Source organism: Moschus berezovskii, chromosome 2, assembly GCF_049115385.1.
Source record: "Moschus berezovskii isolate FMDL1 chromosome 2, NW_MosBer_1.0, whole genome shotgun sequence".
Taxonomy (NCBI): Eukaryota; Metazoa; Chordata; class Mammalia; order Artiodactyla; family Moschidae; genus Moschus; species Moschus berezovskii.
The window spans coordinates 2,956,248-2,976,118 of NC_142461.1; the positions used below are offsets into that span (position 1 = coordinate 2,956,248).

Below are 19,871 nucleotides of genomic sequence, written 5' to 3' on the forward strand. Positions count from 1 at the left end.
GCAGGTGTGAAAAATGTCCCCCGCAGTTTATTCTGGCGGGTAGGGTTTTGCCCAGGTGGTTCTGTTCATGTGTATCTAGGGAGGTGATTGTCCGCGAGAGGACGCCTGCCTCGGCGTGGACGGCCCTCTTGTCTTCTGCCGTGTGTAGAAGCGTGAGGGCCGCCTGCAGCCCTGCTGTTGAGAGGTCAGGCTGGGAGGCCCTCCTGCCGCCTCTGCCCCTCAAAGCCTGATCCCTGCTCCTGCTCGTTCTCGCTGAGCCTGTGGGGGACGGGAAACAGCCCCTGGCTCCAGAGGAAACGTTCACCGTGGGCCTGGACTCAGCCCGACTAGTGCCCCTTTATTCAGACAGTAAACGCCCAGTACAGCCCCGGCCCTTTCCTGTGGTGGCGGCTGCGGGGAGTGTTCACAAGGACATGGGAGATAAACCGTCTGTGGACGGGACTGTGAGGGAAGAACCAGCCACACAGCAACCTAAGGTCGAAATCGACTGCGCGAGAGAAAGGAGGTGACAGGTGGGGTGTGCCCTCTGCCACCCCAGACTAGGCCTAGCGGGAGTAGTTGGGACATTCGTGGGTGACCAGGCGCCAGGCCTGATCAAAGGCCCCCACGACAGCTGACTCCAGGGGCCCTTCCTCGATGGCTGGCAAGTTCTCTTCCAGCTGCTCCAGGCTGGACATGCCCAGGATGACTGCGTCCCCACTGGCGTCTGGGAGACGGCCAGACACAGAGACCCCATCACACACATCCCCTCCCAGCCCCGCCCCTGCGAAGACCTGGGATCCAGGATCTGTGTGTGCTCAGTCCCTTGGCCATGTCTGACTGATCCCATGGACTGTAGCCCACCCACCTCCTCTGTCCATGGAATCTTTCAGGCAAAAATACCAGAGTGGGTTGCCATTTCCTCCTCCAGGGTGTCTTTCCAACTTGGGGATTGAACCCAAGTATCTTGCATTTCCTGCATTGGCAGGCAGATTCTTTACCACTGAGCCGCCAGGAATCCCCCAATGTCCATACTTTGCATTATTCCAGAAAGAGCTTACCTTGCCTTCAAACAGCTCCAAAGCCCTGCCTCCCTAGACACACATGGGCAGGGCTGAGTTACTTACATGACCTAAGTTTCATGCTTCCTTTACTTTGCACAGTGATTGTGGGGATTAAAATTTTGTAAAGGCTATGGTATTTCCAGTAGTCATGTACAGATGTGAGAATTGGACTGTGAAGAAAGCTGAGTGCTGAAGAATTGATGGTTTTGAACCATGGTGTTGGAAAAGACTCTTGAGAGTCCCTTGGACTGTAAGGAGATCCAACCAGTCCATCCTAAAGGAGATCAGTCCTGGGTGTTCACTGGAAGGACTGATGTTGAAGCTGAAACTCCAGTACTTTGGCCACCTGATGCGAAGAGCTGACTCATTTGAAAAGACCCTGATGCTGGGAAAGACAGAGGGCAGGAGGAGAGGGGACGACAGAGGATGAGATGGCTGGATGGCATCACCGACTCTGTGGACGTGAGTTTGAGTGAACTCCGGGAGTTGGTGATGGACAGGGAGGCCTGGCGTGCTGTGATTCATGGGGTCGTGGAGAGTCAGACACGACTGAGCGACTGAACTGAAAGTACTTCAAACCTGGCACTAAACAGGCTCAAGAAAGAGGCACCATTAGCATGTGATGCCCAGATTGGAGGAAGGTATCGGGAAAGCAGGACGGTGGGACTAGGGCAGGCTGCAGAGAGGGCGGCCAGAGACAAACGCTAAAGGAATCACACACAGCTGCCCTGTCATTCGGTCGCTCAGTTGTGTCTGACTCCAGGCAAGAATACTGGAGTGGGTTGCTATTTCCTTCTCCAGGGGACCTTCCCAACCCTGGATTGAACCTGGGTCTCCCACACTGCAGGCAGATTCTATATCATCTGAGCCACCATGTGGCAAAAATTTAAAAACAACTAAAAATGAAGTCATGCAGCCCTCCCTTCCACTTCCTCCCTCCTACCTCAAGCTGGCAGTGGTGGTACGTCCAGCAGAGGGCGACCGAGGTCACGCCGGGGATTCTGGCACCATATGCAGCCTGCAGGGCCTTCCTTACCAAGGCAACAGCCTGGAAGTGGTGCTCCTTTTAGTAGCTGGGCAGGTAGGGAGGGTGGCACAGGGGTCAGAAGGAGGGGTTTCCTGCAAGGTGTCAGTCTTCTCAAGTGGAGGCTTTACCTCCCTGAGCAGCAGAATGCATGAGGATTTCTGGGTCCCTCATCGTGGTGGTCCCTGCCCAGTGGTGGGACCAGCAGGGATGCAGTGGGCAAGAATCTTTGCATTGCACATGCTCACCAGACACGAACAATACAACCCCCATCAGGACCACATCTGTGTGCCCCAGATCACGGACCGGACAAGTCCTGCTTCCAGTCCTACATAGCTCTGTCCTTGGATCAGCCACCTGCCTTCACTTACCTGCTCAGTGAGGAAACAACCTGAGCCAGCCCCACACAGTGAGCTCAAAGTGTAAAGGTAATGAACCTGCCATGCTTTCTCAACTAAACAGAGCAGAGAAGGTAAAAACCATCAGCCAAGATCCTGGGCTTCCCTGGGGGCTCAGTCGGTAAAGAATCTGCCTGCAGTGCGGGATACCTGGGTTCGATCCCTGGGTTGCGAAGATCCCCTGCAGGAGGGCATGGCAGCCCACTCCAGTATTCTTGCCTGGAGAATCCCCATGGACAGAGGTGCCTGGCAGGTTGCAGTACATGGAGTTGCAAAGAGTTGGACACAACTGAGCAACTAAGCACCGCACAAGACCCTACAGGGATGACTTTCCTGGAGGTACAGTGGGTAAAAACCTGTCTGACACTGCAGGGGACACCGGTTCAATCCCTGGTCTGGGAAGATTCCACATGCCACGAGGCAATTAAAGCCTGTGAGTTGCAACTATTGAGCCCTTGGGCACAACTCCTGAAGCCCACATGCCCTAGAGCCTGCGCTCCACAATGAGAAGCCTGCTCACCACAACAAAGCATAGCCCCGGCTCGCCACAACTAGAGAAAGCCCACACCGAGCAACAAAGCCCCAAGACAGCAAAAAAAAGTGAATAAATTATTTTTTACAAAAAGTATCCTCCAGGAGAGAGGCCCAGGCACTGGTGGTGTGACAAGCTCCTTGATACGCTGCCTAAGGAAATGGCTTCTAAACCTGGTCAAACAATCAGAAACCCTGGCGCAGATGGGCACCTGCTTTAGGGTTTAAATCACACCACTGCACACAGAGGTGGTTCCAAATATGGGACACTGTGCTGCTTAAAAAGTCCTGGGACATTTCAACAAAATTAGCACTGAAGCTTTGGAGACTTACCTTCTATAAATCTTGAAAGATGAGGCACTTCCCAGCAGTCCATAGATAATGTCTAAATTTGATATATTAAGGAATAGCAATAAAGTATATACGTCAGAGATCTTACAGTCAACGCCAGAGGGAGAGTAAGCTGAAAGAGTTTAAAAGCATCAGCTCTAAGGAATGTGACTTGGAAAGGGCTTGCTTTTTGCTGCGGGCATGTATTACATTGATAACTTTTTCAAACTTTAAAAAAATGAAAGGGAAAAAAAAAAGGAAAAAGGGCTGGTCCCAACAGATGTTCAATATAACTTTAGATATTGATGACAACTTTATTGCCAAGAATTTACAAAACTTAGACTCAGTTGCCCCAGGTGACAGGGCCAGCAGCAAGCTTCAGGATTCCCCAGTCCCGATGCAGGGTTTCTCCTGCTGTGGGCAGGGGGGAGGCTCTTCAAGGGAGGAGACACAGTCTTGTAGACCCGGCAGAAGGGCCAGAGCTCCACACACTCCCAATCCAGGTCCCCAGTCACTCCCAGAGACACTGGGGAAACCTTAGGGGTGCCGGTTGGGTTCTCAGTAAAGCTAAGCTTGAGGGGCCAAGGTCTGAGCAAAAGTGGAGGCTCTGGAACCCAAAAAAGCAGCCCCAGGTACTCCCCATTTTCAGACTATGGGGACCCCCTCCCACCCCACCCATCCTGACACCGTCCGCCCCCAGCTCACCGATTCCTGTAGACCTCTGCCCAGTTGTTCCCAAAGAAGCGGCCCACAGGCTATTTCCCATCCTTGTCATACCTGCCAGTCAGCAGGTCTCCTGCAGGAAGGCTGCAGTCGGACCCCCAGGCACTGCCCCCAGAGGTCATCTGGACCGGAAGTGGGGGTGATGGGGAACCAGGAGGGATGGAGGTCCTGGCAAACCCCTCCCCTTCCCAGGTCTGGGGCCAGGCTTCTGGGTCAGGAAGAGGCAGAAACGAGGTCGGGAAGCCCCCCCCGCCACCGCCCAGGGGAGCCTGTGCCCGCAGCAGCCCCACAGCCCGTACCAGCCAGAGCACTGTAGGCGTAGAACCTCAGTCCAAAACGCCAGAGGCAGGGCAGGAGCTCCCTCTCCACCTGCCGCGTGGTGGCGTTGTACATGCCCTGCAGGCAGAAGGGCCAGCTGAGTGGGTGCCCAGTCGGGGAGCCCCAGCCTGCCCTCAAAGGCTGCAGTCAAGACCCCCCAGGACTCCAGCATGGTTTCCAAAGTCACTACTGGTGGAAGGGGAGATAGTGCTGGGCCCCAGGAAGGGACGGCGGCCTGGCTCTGCCATCCCACACACATCTGCAGGCACCAAACGTGGGCTGGACCCTGAGCTCTCAAACACACGTGAATCTGGTGAGGTCTCTGCTTCAAGAGATGTCAGAGTCGGGTTAAAAAGAGAAAGGCAGAGGATGTGCTCTGTGACCTTGACCAATTTATTTAACTGCTTTGAGCCCCACTTCAGTAATCTTGTCTGGAAAATTCCTTGGACAGAGAAGCCTGGCAGGCTGTAGTCCATGGGGTCACAAAGAGTTGGACACCACCGAGCATGCACGCGCGTGCGCGCGCACACACACACACACACACACACACACGGACTGAGCCTCAATCTGCTCAACTGTAAATTGAGAATGACCATGGTTCTATCTAGTTGGGAACCTCAGAGGATTGATTAGAACTTTGACACACTCACTCACTGAAAGTGAAGGTGTTACTGGCTCAGTCATGTCCAACTCTTTGTGACCCCAGGGACTGTAGCCAACGGAACCTGGGTCTCCTGTATTGGCAGGTGGATTCTTCACCACTGAGCCATCTGCGAATTGTTGGAGGGCTACTCATTTGGAATCTTCCAGTCCTCCACCACAGTCCCCGCCCCTTCCTGATGTTAACTTCAGACCTGAGATATAAGAACTTTGGCCCAGCTAGTTCCAGCCTGAAGGAGGGAAGACAAGGAGAAGCTGGAGAAGAAAAAGCACTTAGAAATAAAACCAACCTAAATGCCCAGCAGATGAGTGGGTAAAGAAGCTGTGGCACACATACACAGTGCAGTATTCCTCAGCTGTCAGAAAGAAGGAAATAATGCTATCCACAGCAACACGGAGGGACCGATTTTCTTACTAAATGAAGTGAGTCAGACAGAAAGGCAAATACAGTGTGTGTGTGTGTTAGTTTCTCAGTCACGTTTGACTCTGCGACCCCGTGGACTGCAGCCCGCCAGGCTCCTCTGTCCATGGGATTCTCCAGGCAAGAACACTGGAGTGGGTTGCCATTCCCTTCTCCAGACAAATATGATAAAGACAAATATGATATTGCTTATATATGGAATCTAAAAATATGATTCGATTGAATTTATTTACAAAATAGAAACAGATTCAGAGACAGAAAACAATCTTATTGTTACCAAGGGGGAGGGGGGCATAAATCAGGAGTTTGGGGTTAACATATACACTAATATATATATATATATATATATAAAATAGATAACCAGCAAGCACCTACTGTATGGCACAGGGAACTATATTCAATATCTTGTAATAACCTATAATGCAAAATAGTCTGAAATATGTAACAAAATCACTTTGGTTATACCTGAAACTAACACAATATTGTAAATCAACTATACTTCAAAAAATTGAAGTTAAAAAAGATAATAAGACCAGAGTTGTCTCAGTGAGGCAGCCAAGTGACCTAGAAAGAGTGCAGCTCTGAGACGTGTGCATATTCTTGTCTTGTTCCAGATCTGCCGTGCCGTGAATCATTTCTCCCTGAGACACCCCGAGTGAAAGACGGCACGGGGTGCCAGCGACCATACTACTACTGTTAACAGTAACAGTTAACGTTGCCGAGCCCTCACTGTGTGCCTGCCAGCACAGGCTACATGCACTGAGATGGCATCCGACTGATGGCGGGCGTCCCCTGCCCTCACACGTTAAGCCTCCGCTCGGCCACAGCTGCCTGCTCCAACACCCTCATCGCCTTTGCCCACTCACTGCCCATGCCCACAGCCAGGAATGCCCTTTCTCCTCTCACTCCAGGAAAATGGTCAGTTCAAGGTCTGACGTTCCCTCTTCTGAGCATTCTTCTTTGGCCCGTCCCAAGAAGCAGGCCCTCTTCTGAGCTTCAGCTGTCTCTAGATGCTGAGCTCCCTGAGTGGGTGAGTGTCAGTTCCCCTTCTGTGGCCTTGGACAGAGGCTGGCACAGAGCAGGCAGTTAGACAGAGTACCTCCCCCACTTCCCCACCCCAGTTACTGCTGGTAGCTCCAGGACTCCCCGGTGCACCCACCCTGGTGAAGTGGGAGGCACGGCGGACTGAACCGCGTGCCCGGGGCTCCAGGGAGGAGTCCAGGGCTCAGAGCAATGAGGAAACCGGTCCCCGCCAGTTCCAAAGACCAATCTGCAACAGTGCCAGGGAGTGCCAGGGTGATAAGGGCAGGACTCCTGCAGATCCGGACCACACCGGGCACCTGTGGAGAAGGGGAAGGGGGCAGGGGCTGCCAGTGCCAGATTCCATTTTCAGGGCCCCCTGAGAGGGGCTAGCCAAGTCGTTTCAGGCTAGGTAAGGGTTGCTGAAAGGAGGGAAAAGGAGAGGAAAAGGGTCAAGACAAAGTACGTCCAGCTGTCCAGGGTTAATGTGCAAGGGCACTGGGAAGCAGGGGTTTCACAGAGCTGCGAGGCGGCCAGAGGAGTTGGCATGCCGGGAGGGGGACAAAGCTGTCGGATGTGTGTGCGTGCTCAGTCACTTCAGCCGTGTCTGATTCTTTGTGACCCTATGGACTGTAACCCACCAGGTTCCTCTGTCCATGGGATCCTCCAAGCAAGAATGCTGAAGTGGGTTGCCATGCCCTCCTCCAGGGGATCATCCCGACCCAGGGATCGAACCCACATCTCTTACAACTCCTACATTAGCAGGCAGGTTCTTTACTGCTGAGCCACCAGAGAAGCCAAGGCTTACTATATGACTCAGCAAAAACTACACCCCAGTAATCTTCATGAACCTACCTACAAAAACCTTTGACAAATGTAGTTGACTAACATTAACTCTATTGATTGATCTGCCAGTTTAAGGCCAACTGTATGCCTGGATGAAATTCAGTGTGTCATGATGTATTATTCTTGTTATATATTCAGTTGGATCAACTTCATTCAATGGGTCAAAGGTTTTCGAAGGTAGGTTCACAAAGGTTACTGGGGTGTAGTTTTTGCTGAGTCTACAGTAAGTGTATTTTAACTTTATAAAAACTCAGCTGTTCAAAAAGTTAAACATGAAACAAGGGTAAAGATTATATTCATCCTTGTGTTTACCATTCCCAGCACTCTTCATTCTGTGTGTGTGTGTAAATCCAACTTTTCTTCGGTCTAAAGTAGCTCTCCCAGTATTTGCTACTGTGAAGAAGTGAAGCGAAGTGAAAGTCCCTCAGTTGTGTCCAACTCTTTGCGACTCCATAAACTATACAGTCCATGGGATTCTCCAGGTCAGAATACTGGAGTGGGTAGCTGTTCCTTTCTCTAGGGGATCTTCTCAAACCCAAGGATTGAACCCAGGTCTCCCACATTGCAGGCAGATTCTTTACCAGCTGAGCTGCCACCAGGGAAGCCTGTAGTGAAAGCTGGCTACTATAAATTCTCCCTAACCTTCGTCTGAACAAAGTCTCTGCTTTCATTTTTGAAAGGTGTTTTCGTTTGAGTTCTTTTAATACTTGAACACTGGCTGGAGCCTTTGGCAAGTCGCAACAAGAGAACCACAGAGCCAGCCTCTGGGGCCTGCAAGATGATGGGACAGCCCCAAGGCACCACCCCTGGGCCAAGACCACATTTTAGGATCTTAAGTTCAGTTCAGTTGCTCAGTCATGTCCAGCAATTTGTGACCTCATGGACTGCAGCACGCCAGGCCTCCCTGTCCATCACCAACTCCTGCAGTTCACTCAAAGTCATGTCCATGAGTCGGTGATGCCATCCAACCATCTCATCCTCTGTCGTCCCTTTCTCCTCCCACCTTCAGTCTTTCCCAGCATCAGGGTCTTTTCAAATGAGTCAATGCTTTGCATCAGGTGGCCAAAGGATTGGAGTTTCAGTTTCAGCATCAGTACTTCCAATGAATATTCAGGACTGATTTCCATTAGGATTGACTGGTTTGATCTCCTTGCTGTCCAAGGGACCCTCAAGAGTCTTCTCCAACACCACAGGTTAAAAGCATCAATTCTTCAGTGCTCAACTTTCTTTATAGTCCAACTCTCACATCCATATGTGACTCCTGGGAAAACCATAGCCTTGACTAGACAGCCTCTTGTTGGCAAAGTAATGTCTCTGCTTTTTAATATGCTATCTAGGTTGGTCATAGCTTTTCTTCCAAGGAGCAATCTTCTTTTAATTTCATGACTGCAGTCACCATCTGCAGTGATTTTGGAACCCCCCAAAATAAGGTCTGTCACATTACTTAGGATCTTCAACCCTTAGGAAAGGCCCCTGCCTAGGGGTCCAGGGTCGGCAGCGCTTGTGTAGGGGGCGGGGCTACACGCGTCGCTTGGCCCCGCCCCTGTCAGGTTGGCGGGGCCCACCTCTCCTTAAAGCGCCCGCCCTCGCCGCGTTGCCCCCGGGTGCGCTAGGTTTCGGGGCGGCTGCGTTAGCCGTCCCCCCGCCATGGCCCAGCCACAGTCGTACCCACGGGGTGTCCCGACCCGGCCTGCCACCGTCTTGGGCGCCATGGAAATGGGGCGCCGCATGGACGTGCCCAGTAGCGCCGCGGCCGTGCGCGCCTTCCTGGAGAGCGGCCACACCGAGATCGACACGGCCTTCTTGTACGCCGACGGCCAGTCCGAGAGCATCCTGGGCGGCCTGGGGCTCGGGCTGGGCGGCAGCGGCTGCAAAGGTAACGCCTGGCCCCCCGGACCTCCGCACCGTGACCGCCCCCGCGCCATGCACTGGCCGCGGCCGGGACCGACCGCCTTGTCCACCTTGCTGGGACGCCCACCTCCCCTGGCCTCCCCTGGCCTCCCCGCCGCTCTGTGAAACCCCCGCTTCCCAGCTCCCTTGCATATCAGCCCGGACAGCCAGAAACTTGATCTTGACTCTTTTCCTCTCATTTTCCCTCCCTCTCAGTAATGTCCCGACCGTGGCAGAGCCTGGAATGACTTGGCTAGCCCCTCTCAGGGGGCCCTGAAAACGGAATCTGGCGCTGGGCAGCCTTCCCCCTTCCCCCTCCCCCGCAGGAGCCCAGTGCGGTCGCATCTGCAGGAGTCCTGCCCTTATTGCCCTGCTCCCTGGCACCGTTGCAGATCTGTCTTTGGAACCGGCGGGAACCGGCTTCCTCATTGCTCTGAGTCTCCTCCCTGGAGCCCTGGCCGTATGGTTCAGGTTCAGTCCTCAGCGTCTCCCACTTCACCAGGGCTTCCCTGGTGCCCCAGACGATAAAGAATTTGCCTGCAATGCAGAGACCTGGGTTCGATCCCTGGGCCGGGAAGATTCCCTGGAGAAGGGCATGGCAACCCACTCCTGTGTTCTTACCTGGAGAGTCCCCATGGACAGAGAAGCCTGGCAGACTACAGTCCATGGGGTGGGACAGGAGTGACTAACACTCACTTTTCCACGTCACGCAGGGGAGCAGCAGGAGCTACCAGCAGTAGCTGGGATACGGGTGTGGGGGAGGTACCCTGTCTAACTGCCGCATCTGTGCCAGCCTCTGTCCGAAGCCATAGAAGAGGAATTGACAGTCACCCAATCCAGGGAGCTCAGAGTCTAGAGACAGCTGGGGAGCCCAGATGAGGGACCCCTTCCCAGAAAGGGCCAAAGAAGAATGCGCAGAAAAGGGAACGTCAGACCTTGAACTGATGCTTTTCCAGAAGAGGAGAAAGGGCATTCCTGGCAGGGGGTGTGAGCAGTCAATGTGCAAAGGCAATGAGGTTTGGCGGTGCTGAGGGTACTGGGGCAGGCAGTGGAGCCAAGCGGAGGTTTATTGTGTGGGCCCAGGGGAAGGTCCCCCACCGGTCTGATGCCATCGGAAGTGCTTATAATGTGCCGGGCAGGCGCATAGTGAGGGCTCAGCAACACTGGCCGATACTGTTAGTAGTCGTGTGGTTGTAGTAATAGTAGATGCCGGCAGCACCCCGTGCCATCTTTCACTCTGGGCTGTCTCAGGGAGAAATGATTCACGGCATGGCAGATCTGGAGCAAGACGGGAATATGCACGCGTCTCGGAGCCGCACTCTTTCTAGGTCACTTGGCTGCCTCACCGTGACAACTCTGGTCTTATTGTTATTTTTTAAAATTTTAATTGAAGTATAGTTGATTTACAGTGTTGTGTTAATTTCCAGTGTACAGCAAAGGGATCTAGTTATATATATATATATATATCTCAGCTTCTTTTCCATCATAGATTATTATAAGTTACTGAGTATAGTTCCTTTGCTTTACAGTAGGTCCTCGTTGGCTATCTATTTTATAAATATTGCTTGCTCAGTCACTAAATTGTGTCCAACTCTTTGCCACCCCATGGACTGTAGCTTGCCAGGCTCCTTCCTCTACCCCTGGGGTCTTCCTGGCAAGAATACTGGAGTGGGTTGCCATTTCCTTTTCCAGGGGATCTTCCTGATCCAGGGATCAAACCCGTGTCCCCTGCATCTCCTGCATTGGCAGGTGGATTCTTTACCACTAAGCCACGGGGGAATCCCCGTTTTCTATCTATTATTGTATATGTTAATCCCAAACTCCTGATTTATCACCCTCTCCCCCTTTGGTAACCGTAAGTTTGTTTCCTGTCCGTGAGTCTGTTTCTGCTTGGTAAATGCATTCACTTGTATAATTACTTTTAGATTTCACGTGTAAGCTGTACCATGTTTGTCTTTGTCTAACTTACTTCACGTAGTGTGATCATTTCTGGGTCCTTCCATGTTATTGTCAATGGCATCATTTCATTCTTTTCTGGTGGCTGAGGAATATCCCATTGTATATACGTACCACATCTTGTTTATCCAGTCATCTGTCCATAGGCATTTACATTGGTCTTATTTCTGATTACTTTTCTTCTGCAGCACCTCCTCTTCCCTCCTTTAGGCTGGAACCAGCTGGGCTACAGTTCTTAAATCTCAGATTTGAAGTTAATGTCGCGAAGGGGTGTGGGCCAAAGGGGAGGAGGTGGTGGAATGGAAAATTCCACATGAATAGGCCTTCAGCTCTCCAGCCTGATCTCTCCCATCTCAGGGGTCTGGCCTGCTGAGGTGACTTTCCAGGAGTAAACAGTGCAAAACGGGCTCTCTTCTCAGCCGTTCGCTTGCTCACCTGGGATTCTCAGTGGGCGTCGGGAGAAAGGTATTTAACTCCTTCCGAGAGGCAGACCACCTGACCTGCCTCTTGAGAAACCTGTATGCAGCTCATGAGGCAACAGTCAGAACTGGACATGGAACAACAGACTGGTTCCAAATAGGAAAAGGAGTGCGTCAAGGCTGTATATTGTCACCTTGCCTATTTAACTTATATGCAGAGTACATCATGAGGAACGCTGGGCTGGAAGAAGCACAAGCTGGAATCAAGATTGCCGGGAGAAATATCAATAAACTCAGATATGCAGATGACACCACCCTTATGGCAGAAAGTGAAGAGGAACTCAAAATCCTCTTGATGAAAGTGAAAGTGGAGAGTGAAAAGTTGGCTTGAAGCTCAACATTCAGAAAACAAAGATCACGGCATCTGGTCCCATCACTTCATGGGAAATGGATGGGGAAACAGTGGAAGCAGTGTCAGACTTTATTTTTTTGGGCTCCAAAATCACTGCGGATGCTGATTGCAGCCATGAAATTAAAAAATTAAAAATTATTACTCCTTGGAAGGAAAGTTATGACCAACCTAGATAACATATTAAAAACCAGAGACATAAAAAAATAAATAAAAAATAAAAACCAGAGACATTACTTTGCCAACCAAGGTCCAACTAGTCAAGGCTATGGTTCTTCCCGTGGTCATGTATAGATGTGAGAGTTGGACTGTGAAGAAAGCTGATCGCTGAAGAATTGATGCTTTTGAACTGTGGTGCTGGAGAAGACTCTTGAGAGTCCCTTGGACTGCAAGGAGATCCAACCAGTCCATTTTAGAGGAGATCAATCCTGGTTGTTCATTGGAAGGACTAATGCTAAAACTGAAACTCCAATACTTTGGCCACCTCATGCGACAAGTTGACTCACTGGAAAAGACTCTGATGCTGGGAGGGATTGGGGGCGGGAGGAGATGGGGACGACAGAGAATGAGATGGCTGGATGGCATCACCGACTTGATGGACATGAGTTTGAGTGAACTCCGGGAGTTGGTGATGGACAGGGAGGCCTGGCGTGCTGTGGTTCATGGGGTCGCGGAGAGTCGGACACGACTGAGCAACTGAACTGGACTGAACTGAACTGAGAGTCACACAGGTAGCACCACACTGGCCTTTTCTCACGGGGATGTTTCTCTGACAGAAATATAATCCTTCCCTGGGGCCCCAGTTGAGGCCTCTTGCTTCTCTTTCCTGAATTCCTGCCACAGTCTCCTTGCCATTTTCCCTGTTTCCAGACCTGTGCCCGAGGCTCTTTGTGTTTCCTTCGGCGTCATCATTCAAAACGGCAAAGCCGAGCCCTTCGCTTGCTGACTGAAGTGTTCAGAGTCGCCCTGTGGCCCGCTGAGGCAGACTTTAAGGGGTGCCTCGGGACCCTTTGCATCTCCGTGGTCTGCGGCCCCTCTCTCGTCTCGTGTGTCCCGGTCCTGCTGTTTTAGTTCTGTGGGATCGCAGACTCGACTCCTCAAAGCCGTGTTCTTGCCCCAGGGTGGCCTTTGACTCCTCTTGGAGAGTCAAAGCCTTGGAAAGCCTTCCCTGAATTCTCAGGGCTCCTCTCCCCTGCTTCTGTGTGTCCTGACCTCACTTACTCTGTGGTGCCCCCTTAGACTGTGGGTGCTTGAGGGCAGGGATCCAGGGTTGGCATTCCTCTTCCAACCTGAAGTGCCAGGCATGGTTCACCCAGCGGTCTGGTAAATAGTCACTGTAGGGACAACATGAGCAGCTCATAATGAGCAAGCATGTCAAAGTTCTGACCGATCCTCAGGGCCTCCCAGATAGACTGTACCACTGACACTCTCAACTCACAATTGAGAAAAGTGGGACTCTGTGTGTGTTTGTGTGGTGTGTGTGTGTGCACAAACGCACGTGCGTGCTCAGTCATGTCTGACTCTTTGCGATTCCATGGACTGTAACCTGCCAGGCTTGTCTGTCCCTGAGATTTTCCAGGCAAGAATACTGGCGTGGGGCTCCGAGAGGTTGAATAACTTGGTCAAGGTCATAGAGCTGATAATGGCAGAGCTGAGGTGTGAACCCAGGCCTGCCTCTTAACCATTAACCCTAGATCCTCTCCAGTGTTTGGAAAGTTGACCTGAACTTCTGTTTTTCTCCTCCCAAAGTAAAAATTGCCACCAAGGCCAATCCATTGGAAGAAAACTCTCTGAAGCCTGACAGCCTCCGGTCCCAGCTGGAGACGTCCCTCCAGCGGCTGCAGTGCCCCCGAGTCGACCTCTTCTATCTGCATGCGCCGGACCACGGCACCCCCGTGGAAGAGACGCTGCGCGCCTGCCACCAGCTGCACCAGGAGGTGAGGGCGGCCGCCCACTCCCCACCCTGGCCTGTCGGTGCCCAGAGAGCAGAGGCCCCGGGGCTGTCCCGGAGCAGAGCAGGGGACGGACCCCACGCCCAGGGTCCCAATCTCTGGGACTGGTGTTCCGGGCTGCGGGGGGATCTGACCGTGGCCTCTCCCCCGCAGGGCAAGTTCGTGGAGCTCGGCCTCTCCAACTATGCTGCCTGGGAGGTGGCCGAGATCTGTACCCTGTGCAGGAGCAACGGCTGGATCCTGCCCACTGTGTACCAGGTGAGGCCGGGGCTGCAGAGGCCGCTCTCCAGGGCGCTTGGGATCCCAGGTCCTCTTGGGCCACCGCGCCCCACCCCTGCCCTCTCGAGAGCAGCCACTCCTCTGCTCCCAGCCTGTAGACGGCCCCCGGGGGCCCTCAGCCTGGCCCCCTTCCTGCCTGCTTCTGGCTCTGCGGTCAGCCTGGACTCGCCTCCCCTTTCTTGCTGGAAGGAGTGCCCAGGCGTCACTTAGATACCTCTTCCTCTGGAAGCCTTTCCCGACAACCCAGTGGGTCCTCCAGCCTCCAGACCCCACCTTTATGCATTGAGCGAGTATTTCTGGGAGTCTGCCGTGGTCACAGAAGCCACCTTTCTGTGGTCACCTGTCCTGTCTCTTTTGTTGGTTTGTCTATTTGGCTGCCTCGGATCTTAGCTGCGTCATACAGGATCTTGCATTGCGGCCCGCGGACTCTCTAGTTGCGGCTCTCAGGCTTATTTGCCCTACCAGGGATCAGACCCGTGTCCCTGGCTTAGCAAGGTGGATATTTAACCACTGAACCACCAGGGGAGTCCACTCTGCTTTGTTTTTAACCCAACTCTGACATCTCTTGAAGCACAGACCTCACCAGATCCACGTGTGTTTGAGAGCTCAGGGTCCAGCCCACGTTTGGTGCCTGCAGATGTGTGTGGGATGGCAGAGCCAGGCCGCCATCCCTTCCTGGGGCCCAGCACCATCTCCCCGTCCACCAGTAGTGACTTTGGAAACCATGCTGGAGTCCTGGGGAGTCTTGACCGAAGACTTTGAGAGCAGGCTGGAGCTCCCTGGCTGGGCCCCCACTCAGCTGATGCTTCTCCCTGCAGGGCATGTACAACGCCACCACGCGGCAGGTGGAGACGGAGCTCCTGCCCTGCCTCCGGCGCTTTGGACTGAGGTTCTACGCCTACAACCCTCTGGCTGGTACGGGTTGTGAGGCTGCTGCGGGCACAGGCTCCCCTGGGCGGGAGGGCCTTCCCGACCCCGTTTCTGCCTCTTCCTGACCCGGGAGAAGCCTGGCCCAGACCTGGGAAGGGGAGGGGTTTGCCAGGACCTCCATCCTTCCTGGTTCCCCATCACCCCCACTTCCGGTCCAGATGGCCTCTGGGGGCAGTGCCTGGGGGTCTGACTGCAGCCTTCCTGCAGGAGGCCTGCTGACCGGCAGGTACAAGTATGAGGACAAGGATGGGAAACAGCCCGTGGGCCGCTTCTTTGGGAACAACTGGGCAGAGGTCTACAGGAACCGGTGAGCTGGCGGCGGACGGTGTCAGGACGGGTGCGGTGGGAGGGGGTCCGTGTTGTCCGAAATAGAGAAGCTCTCGGCTGCTTTCCTAGGGCCTCCAGGCTCTCCCTTGCTGGCTGGACCTACCTCTCTTGATTCCTAGAGGAATTAGGAAACCCTCTGTAAGGTTTCGTTTTGTTCTTGGAACCTCCATTAGGAATGCTGATCCCTGGGCCTTATGGCTAACCTTCCAAGTCATAACTCATGCCTAAGAAAACTGGTCACCTGCCAAGGGGGAAAGCCAGGGCTCCGGATGGAGGGACAGGCAGCCTGGGGCTGGTTTGTGCCCCTGTGCTGGCTCCCTGTTTCTCCAGGTAAAGGAAGGGCAGGGTTTGAGTTCTTAGGAGCAGAGACATCCTTGAGGCCTCCGGTGAGGGAGCCAGCGTCCTGGGTGGTTCTGTTGCCCAAGAAGGTGGCAGAACCCCTGCCCGAGGGGACCCTGGCCCCTCTGTGCTGCAGGGGCTGCCCAGTTGTCTCTTGGGCAGTGGCCCCCGTGTGACCCCGTGGTTCTGACCCTGTGCGACCCTCTCCACCCGTCCAGCTACTGGAAGGGGCACCACTTCGAGGGCATCGCCCTGGTGGAGAAGGCCCTGCAGGCTGCGTATGGCACCAGCGCCCCCAGCATGACCTCGGCCGCCCTCCGGTGGATGTACCACCACTCCCAGCTCCAGGTAACCTCCCCATCCCTCACAATATCCCTGGAAGCCCCGCTCCTGCTCTCTTTGAGGAGCCAGCATGATTTCTAAACAGTTTTTCCCTCTGAAATCTCTCTCTGGTCCAGTTCTCAGGCAGCCTTCCTGTTGTTCTGGGAGCTGCCAAAGGACCAGGCCCTGTCACGAGGGCTTTACACGCATGGATTGAATGATTCCTTAGGCCTGATGAGGTGGGATTGTTCCAGTTCTTCTGATGAGCAAACAGCTGTGAGCGGGAGAGAAAGTTACAGTCAAGACTTGATGCACAGCCCGCTGGTCCCCTCCTCTGGGGGGAGTGGGGTCTCCCCCTCTTTGGTGTCCCCAGTCTTCCTGGCTAAAACTTCTCTCCAGCTTCAGCCTTACACACTTGCGTAGTCTCTGGTTTTCCATAAATGGGAGTTAGGTGCTCTGAATAATTTCTCATTCCCATCAGCATGGTGAAAACTGAGATCTGAGTCTTGGGGGTTAAAAAGCTAAACCAAGTTCGCACAGCTGCTGAGGGCAGAACGGGACTCTAAAGTAAGGTCTGAAGGAGGGTGGGCGTCGTGGCAGCAGGACGGAAGAGGACGGGTTTGGGGTCACACAGTGAGGACTGCTGACGGCACCGTGGGTGCTTCGCACAACTATGTAGGTATAAGGAAGATGCCCGGCCCCAGGTCTCGGCAGGGGCGGGGCTGGGAGGGGGTGTGTGCGACGGGGTCTCTGTGGGGCATCAGTGTGTGACGTTGGCCGTCTCCCCTTGCAGGGCGCCCATGGGGACGCGGTCATCCTGGGCATGTCCAGCCTGGAGCAGCTGGAAGAGAACTTGGCGGCCACTGAGGAAGGGCCTCTGGAGCCAGCCGTCGTGCAGGCCTTTGACCAGGCCTGGCGCCTGGTCGCCCACGATTGTCCCAACTACTTCCGCTAGACTCCTACCCGGATCGGGCGCTGGAGGATTATTCCTTTTCTGTCGCCTCTTCTGCGCTCTCCCTGGCCGGTCTTTGCCTTCAGCTGATTTCGCATGGTCTTTCTCCATCATCTGGATCCATGCGTTGTTTTTCTAGACCCCTGCCTCACTCCCAGTTGCCTTCACGATGTATAGCACCTTGGCTGAGCCCCTCTGGGCGTGTCCCGTCTGAATAAAGCCAGCACTAGACCTGCCTTCACTTTCACTTTTCACTTTCACACATTGGAGAAGGAAATGGCAACCCACTCCAGTGTTCTTGCCTGGAGAATCCCAGGGACGGGGGAGCCTGGTGGGCTGCCGTCTATGGGGTCACACAGAGTCGGACACGACTGAAGTGACTTAGCAGCAGCAGCAGCAGCAGACCTGCCTGTAGCCCAGTCGCTGAGTAGACCCCACCGATTTCTCTCCTCCCTGCCTGGGCCTTCCTGCCTGAGGGGTGGATCCACACGCTGGAGCCACCAGGGGCAGAGGCGGCGGGGGTCTCCCCACCTGACCTCTCGGTGGGGCTGCAGGCGGCCCTCACGTTCCCACATGACAGAGGGAAGGAGGGCCGTCCTAATTATCTCACTGAGCACTCAGAAATGGAATAATTTGGGCAAAACGTACCGTTAGGGTCACCTCCAAGAAGAATCAAGACCGCCAGGTGCCGTGGGGCATTTTCACGCAGTCACTTCATCGGCGACTTTCCTCTGCTCCTGTCTGCTGCTCGCCCACAGGCTGTCCACTCTGCTGCTGGGCCTCCTTGGTGGGAGTGGCGTTGGCAGTCAGGAACCACATTTCCCTCAGGAAGACCCTATTCCACATAGGAAGCACCCAAGATTGGAGAAGAAATGCAATCCCAGGCCTGCTGGTTGCTTTCTGAACACGCCCAGGGCAGAAACATCACCCACTGGGCGAGGGGTGGGTCGTGCAACAAGCAGCAGCAGGTGATGAAAGGGGCTCAACTGGGAAATTCAGACGAACCTGCCCGTCAAAGATGCTGGACCTCCCCGGAGGCCCAGGGGTTAAGGATCCATCTGGCAATGCAGGGGACGTGCGCTCAATCCCTGGTCAGGGAGATTCCACAAGCCATGGGGCAACTAAGCCCATAGGCTACCCATATACCCTAGAGCCGTGCTCTGCAACAAGAAGAGCCACCACTCTACAGCTGGAGAGAGCCCGCGCGCAGCACCAAGGACCCGGCACTTGAAAAGGGTGCATTTGAATCGGTGCTATGAGGTGGATGAAACTGGAGCCTATTCTACAGAGCGAAGTAAATCAGAAAGAAAAGCAGCAGTATCGTATACTAACACATAGACATGCAGTTTAGGAAGATGGTAACGACGACCCTGTGTGCGAGACAGCAAAGAGACACAGACGTACAGAACAGACTTTCGGACTCTGGGGGGGAGGGCGAGGGTGGGGTGATCTGAGAGAACAGCACTGAAACATGGATATCACCGTATGTGAAACAGATCGCCAGTCCAGGTTCGATGCCTGAAACAGGGCGCTCAGGGCCGGTGCCCTGGGGTGACCCTGAGGGATGGGATGGGAAGGGAGGTGGGAGGGGGGTTCAGGATGGGAGACACACGTACACCCGTGGTGGATTCATGTCAATGTATGGCAAAAACCACTACAATACTGTAAAGTAACTAGCCTCCAATAAAAATAAAATAATAAAAAATAAAATTTTTTAAATGTGAGAAAAAAAGGGACCCAGCACAACCATAAATAAATAAATAATTTTTGAAAAGAGATTCTGTTCAAAGGAAGGTCCTACTCGCCAATGAAATAAAAGGAGACACACACCCTGCAGGTAAAGTCTTATTATTTACAACACAGACACACTCCTCTGTCTTCACCCATAATAAAATGGATGCTTCCCCAGGTGGGGTAATTACCCTCCTCATATTATTATTATTAATTATTTTAGTTCTACCAGTTTATTGCTACCAACCCATCTCCCTCCACCCTTATGCATGCATGTTCAGTCATGTAACGCCACAGACTGCAGCCCGCCAGGCTCCTCTGTCCATGGACTTTTCCAGGCAAGAATACTGGAGGGGGTTGCCGTTCCCTTCTCCACCTGCTCATATTAATCATAATATAAAAATTATTGTTGCACAGCAAACCACCCCAAAATTCTGTTGCTTAAGATGACAAAATCTGAAACTGACCTAAGAAGATTCAAAGCAATTTCTATCAAATATCTTAAAAAGATCAAGTCCAAAACTATAATCTATTTTTTTAAGAAAGAATAATAGCTCTTCTGTGCTGAGGCATCCCCTGCCTTGCCTTAAGGGAGGAAACACAAAACCTGAGAGGTTTATGCTGAGGTGGAGGGAATGTTCTCCTCACGTAAAATTCTACAGCTTGTTGACTAAGGGGTTGGTACTATGACCTGAAACCGAACTGAACATGAGAGCTTTAGAGGACGTCGTCTCTAAAGTACATCCCCTTTCTGAACTGCATAGTTTGATGAGTGCATTTGGAGTCTGCTGGGGCAGTCTGAGCTCGGGTTGGAAACAAAGTTCCAGACACAGAGCATTTCAGAATGGAGTGCGTTTATTCAGAGCGACGGGCAGAGGTAATGAGGGCGCTGCGAGCCCAGCGGGTCGGGGCGGCCCGACGGGCCAGGGAGAGCTGGAGGCTGCTTCAGAATGGTGGGCTGGCTCCAGGGGGACCCCAGCTACAAAACCCCCGGTCCACTGAATACAGCAATATACGAGGATAACACACCCTGACTCACTACATTTCATCCC

General features: G+C 53.3%; 1 protein-coding gene across 1 annotated transcript; it reads left to right on the top strand.

Moving 5' to 3' along the window:
- Positions 1–8,910: 8,910 nt before the first annotated feature.
- Positions 8,911–17,324, top strand: LOC129538168 (aflatoxin B1 aldehyde reductase member 4). The gene is made up of 7 exons (XM_088843082.1): positions 8,911–9,190; positions 13,738–13,925; positions 14,094–14,198; positions 15,038–15,134; positions 15,357–15,456; positions 16,034–16,163; positions 16,930–17,324. The coding sequence occupies exons 1-7, from the start codon at positions 8,962–8,964 to the stop codon at positions 17,089–17,091; spliced, it is 1,011 nt and encodes a 336-aa protein (XP_088699208.1). The 5' UTR covers positions 8,911–8,961; the 3' UTR covers positions 17,092–17,324.
- Positions 17,325–19,871: the final 2,547 nt, after the last annotated feature.

Bases quoted from the DNA above. Each gene is read 5' to 3' on its own strand.
- LOC129538168 (XM_088843082.1), top strand. From the start codon at position 8,962: ATGGCCCAGCCACAGTCGTACCCACGGGGTGTCCCGACCCGGCCTGCC. The intron at 13,926-14,093 runs GTGAGGGCGGCC...TCTCCCCCGCAG, and splicing joins GCCACCAGCTGCACCAGGAG to GGCAAGTTCGTGGAGCTCGG. The intron at 15,457-16,033 runs GTGAGCTGGCGG...CCACCCGTCCAG, and splicing joins GCAGAGGTCTACAGGAACCG to CTACTGGAAGGGGCACCACT.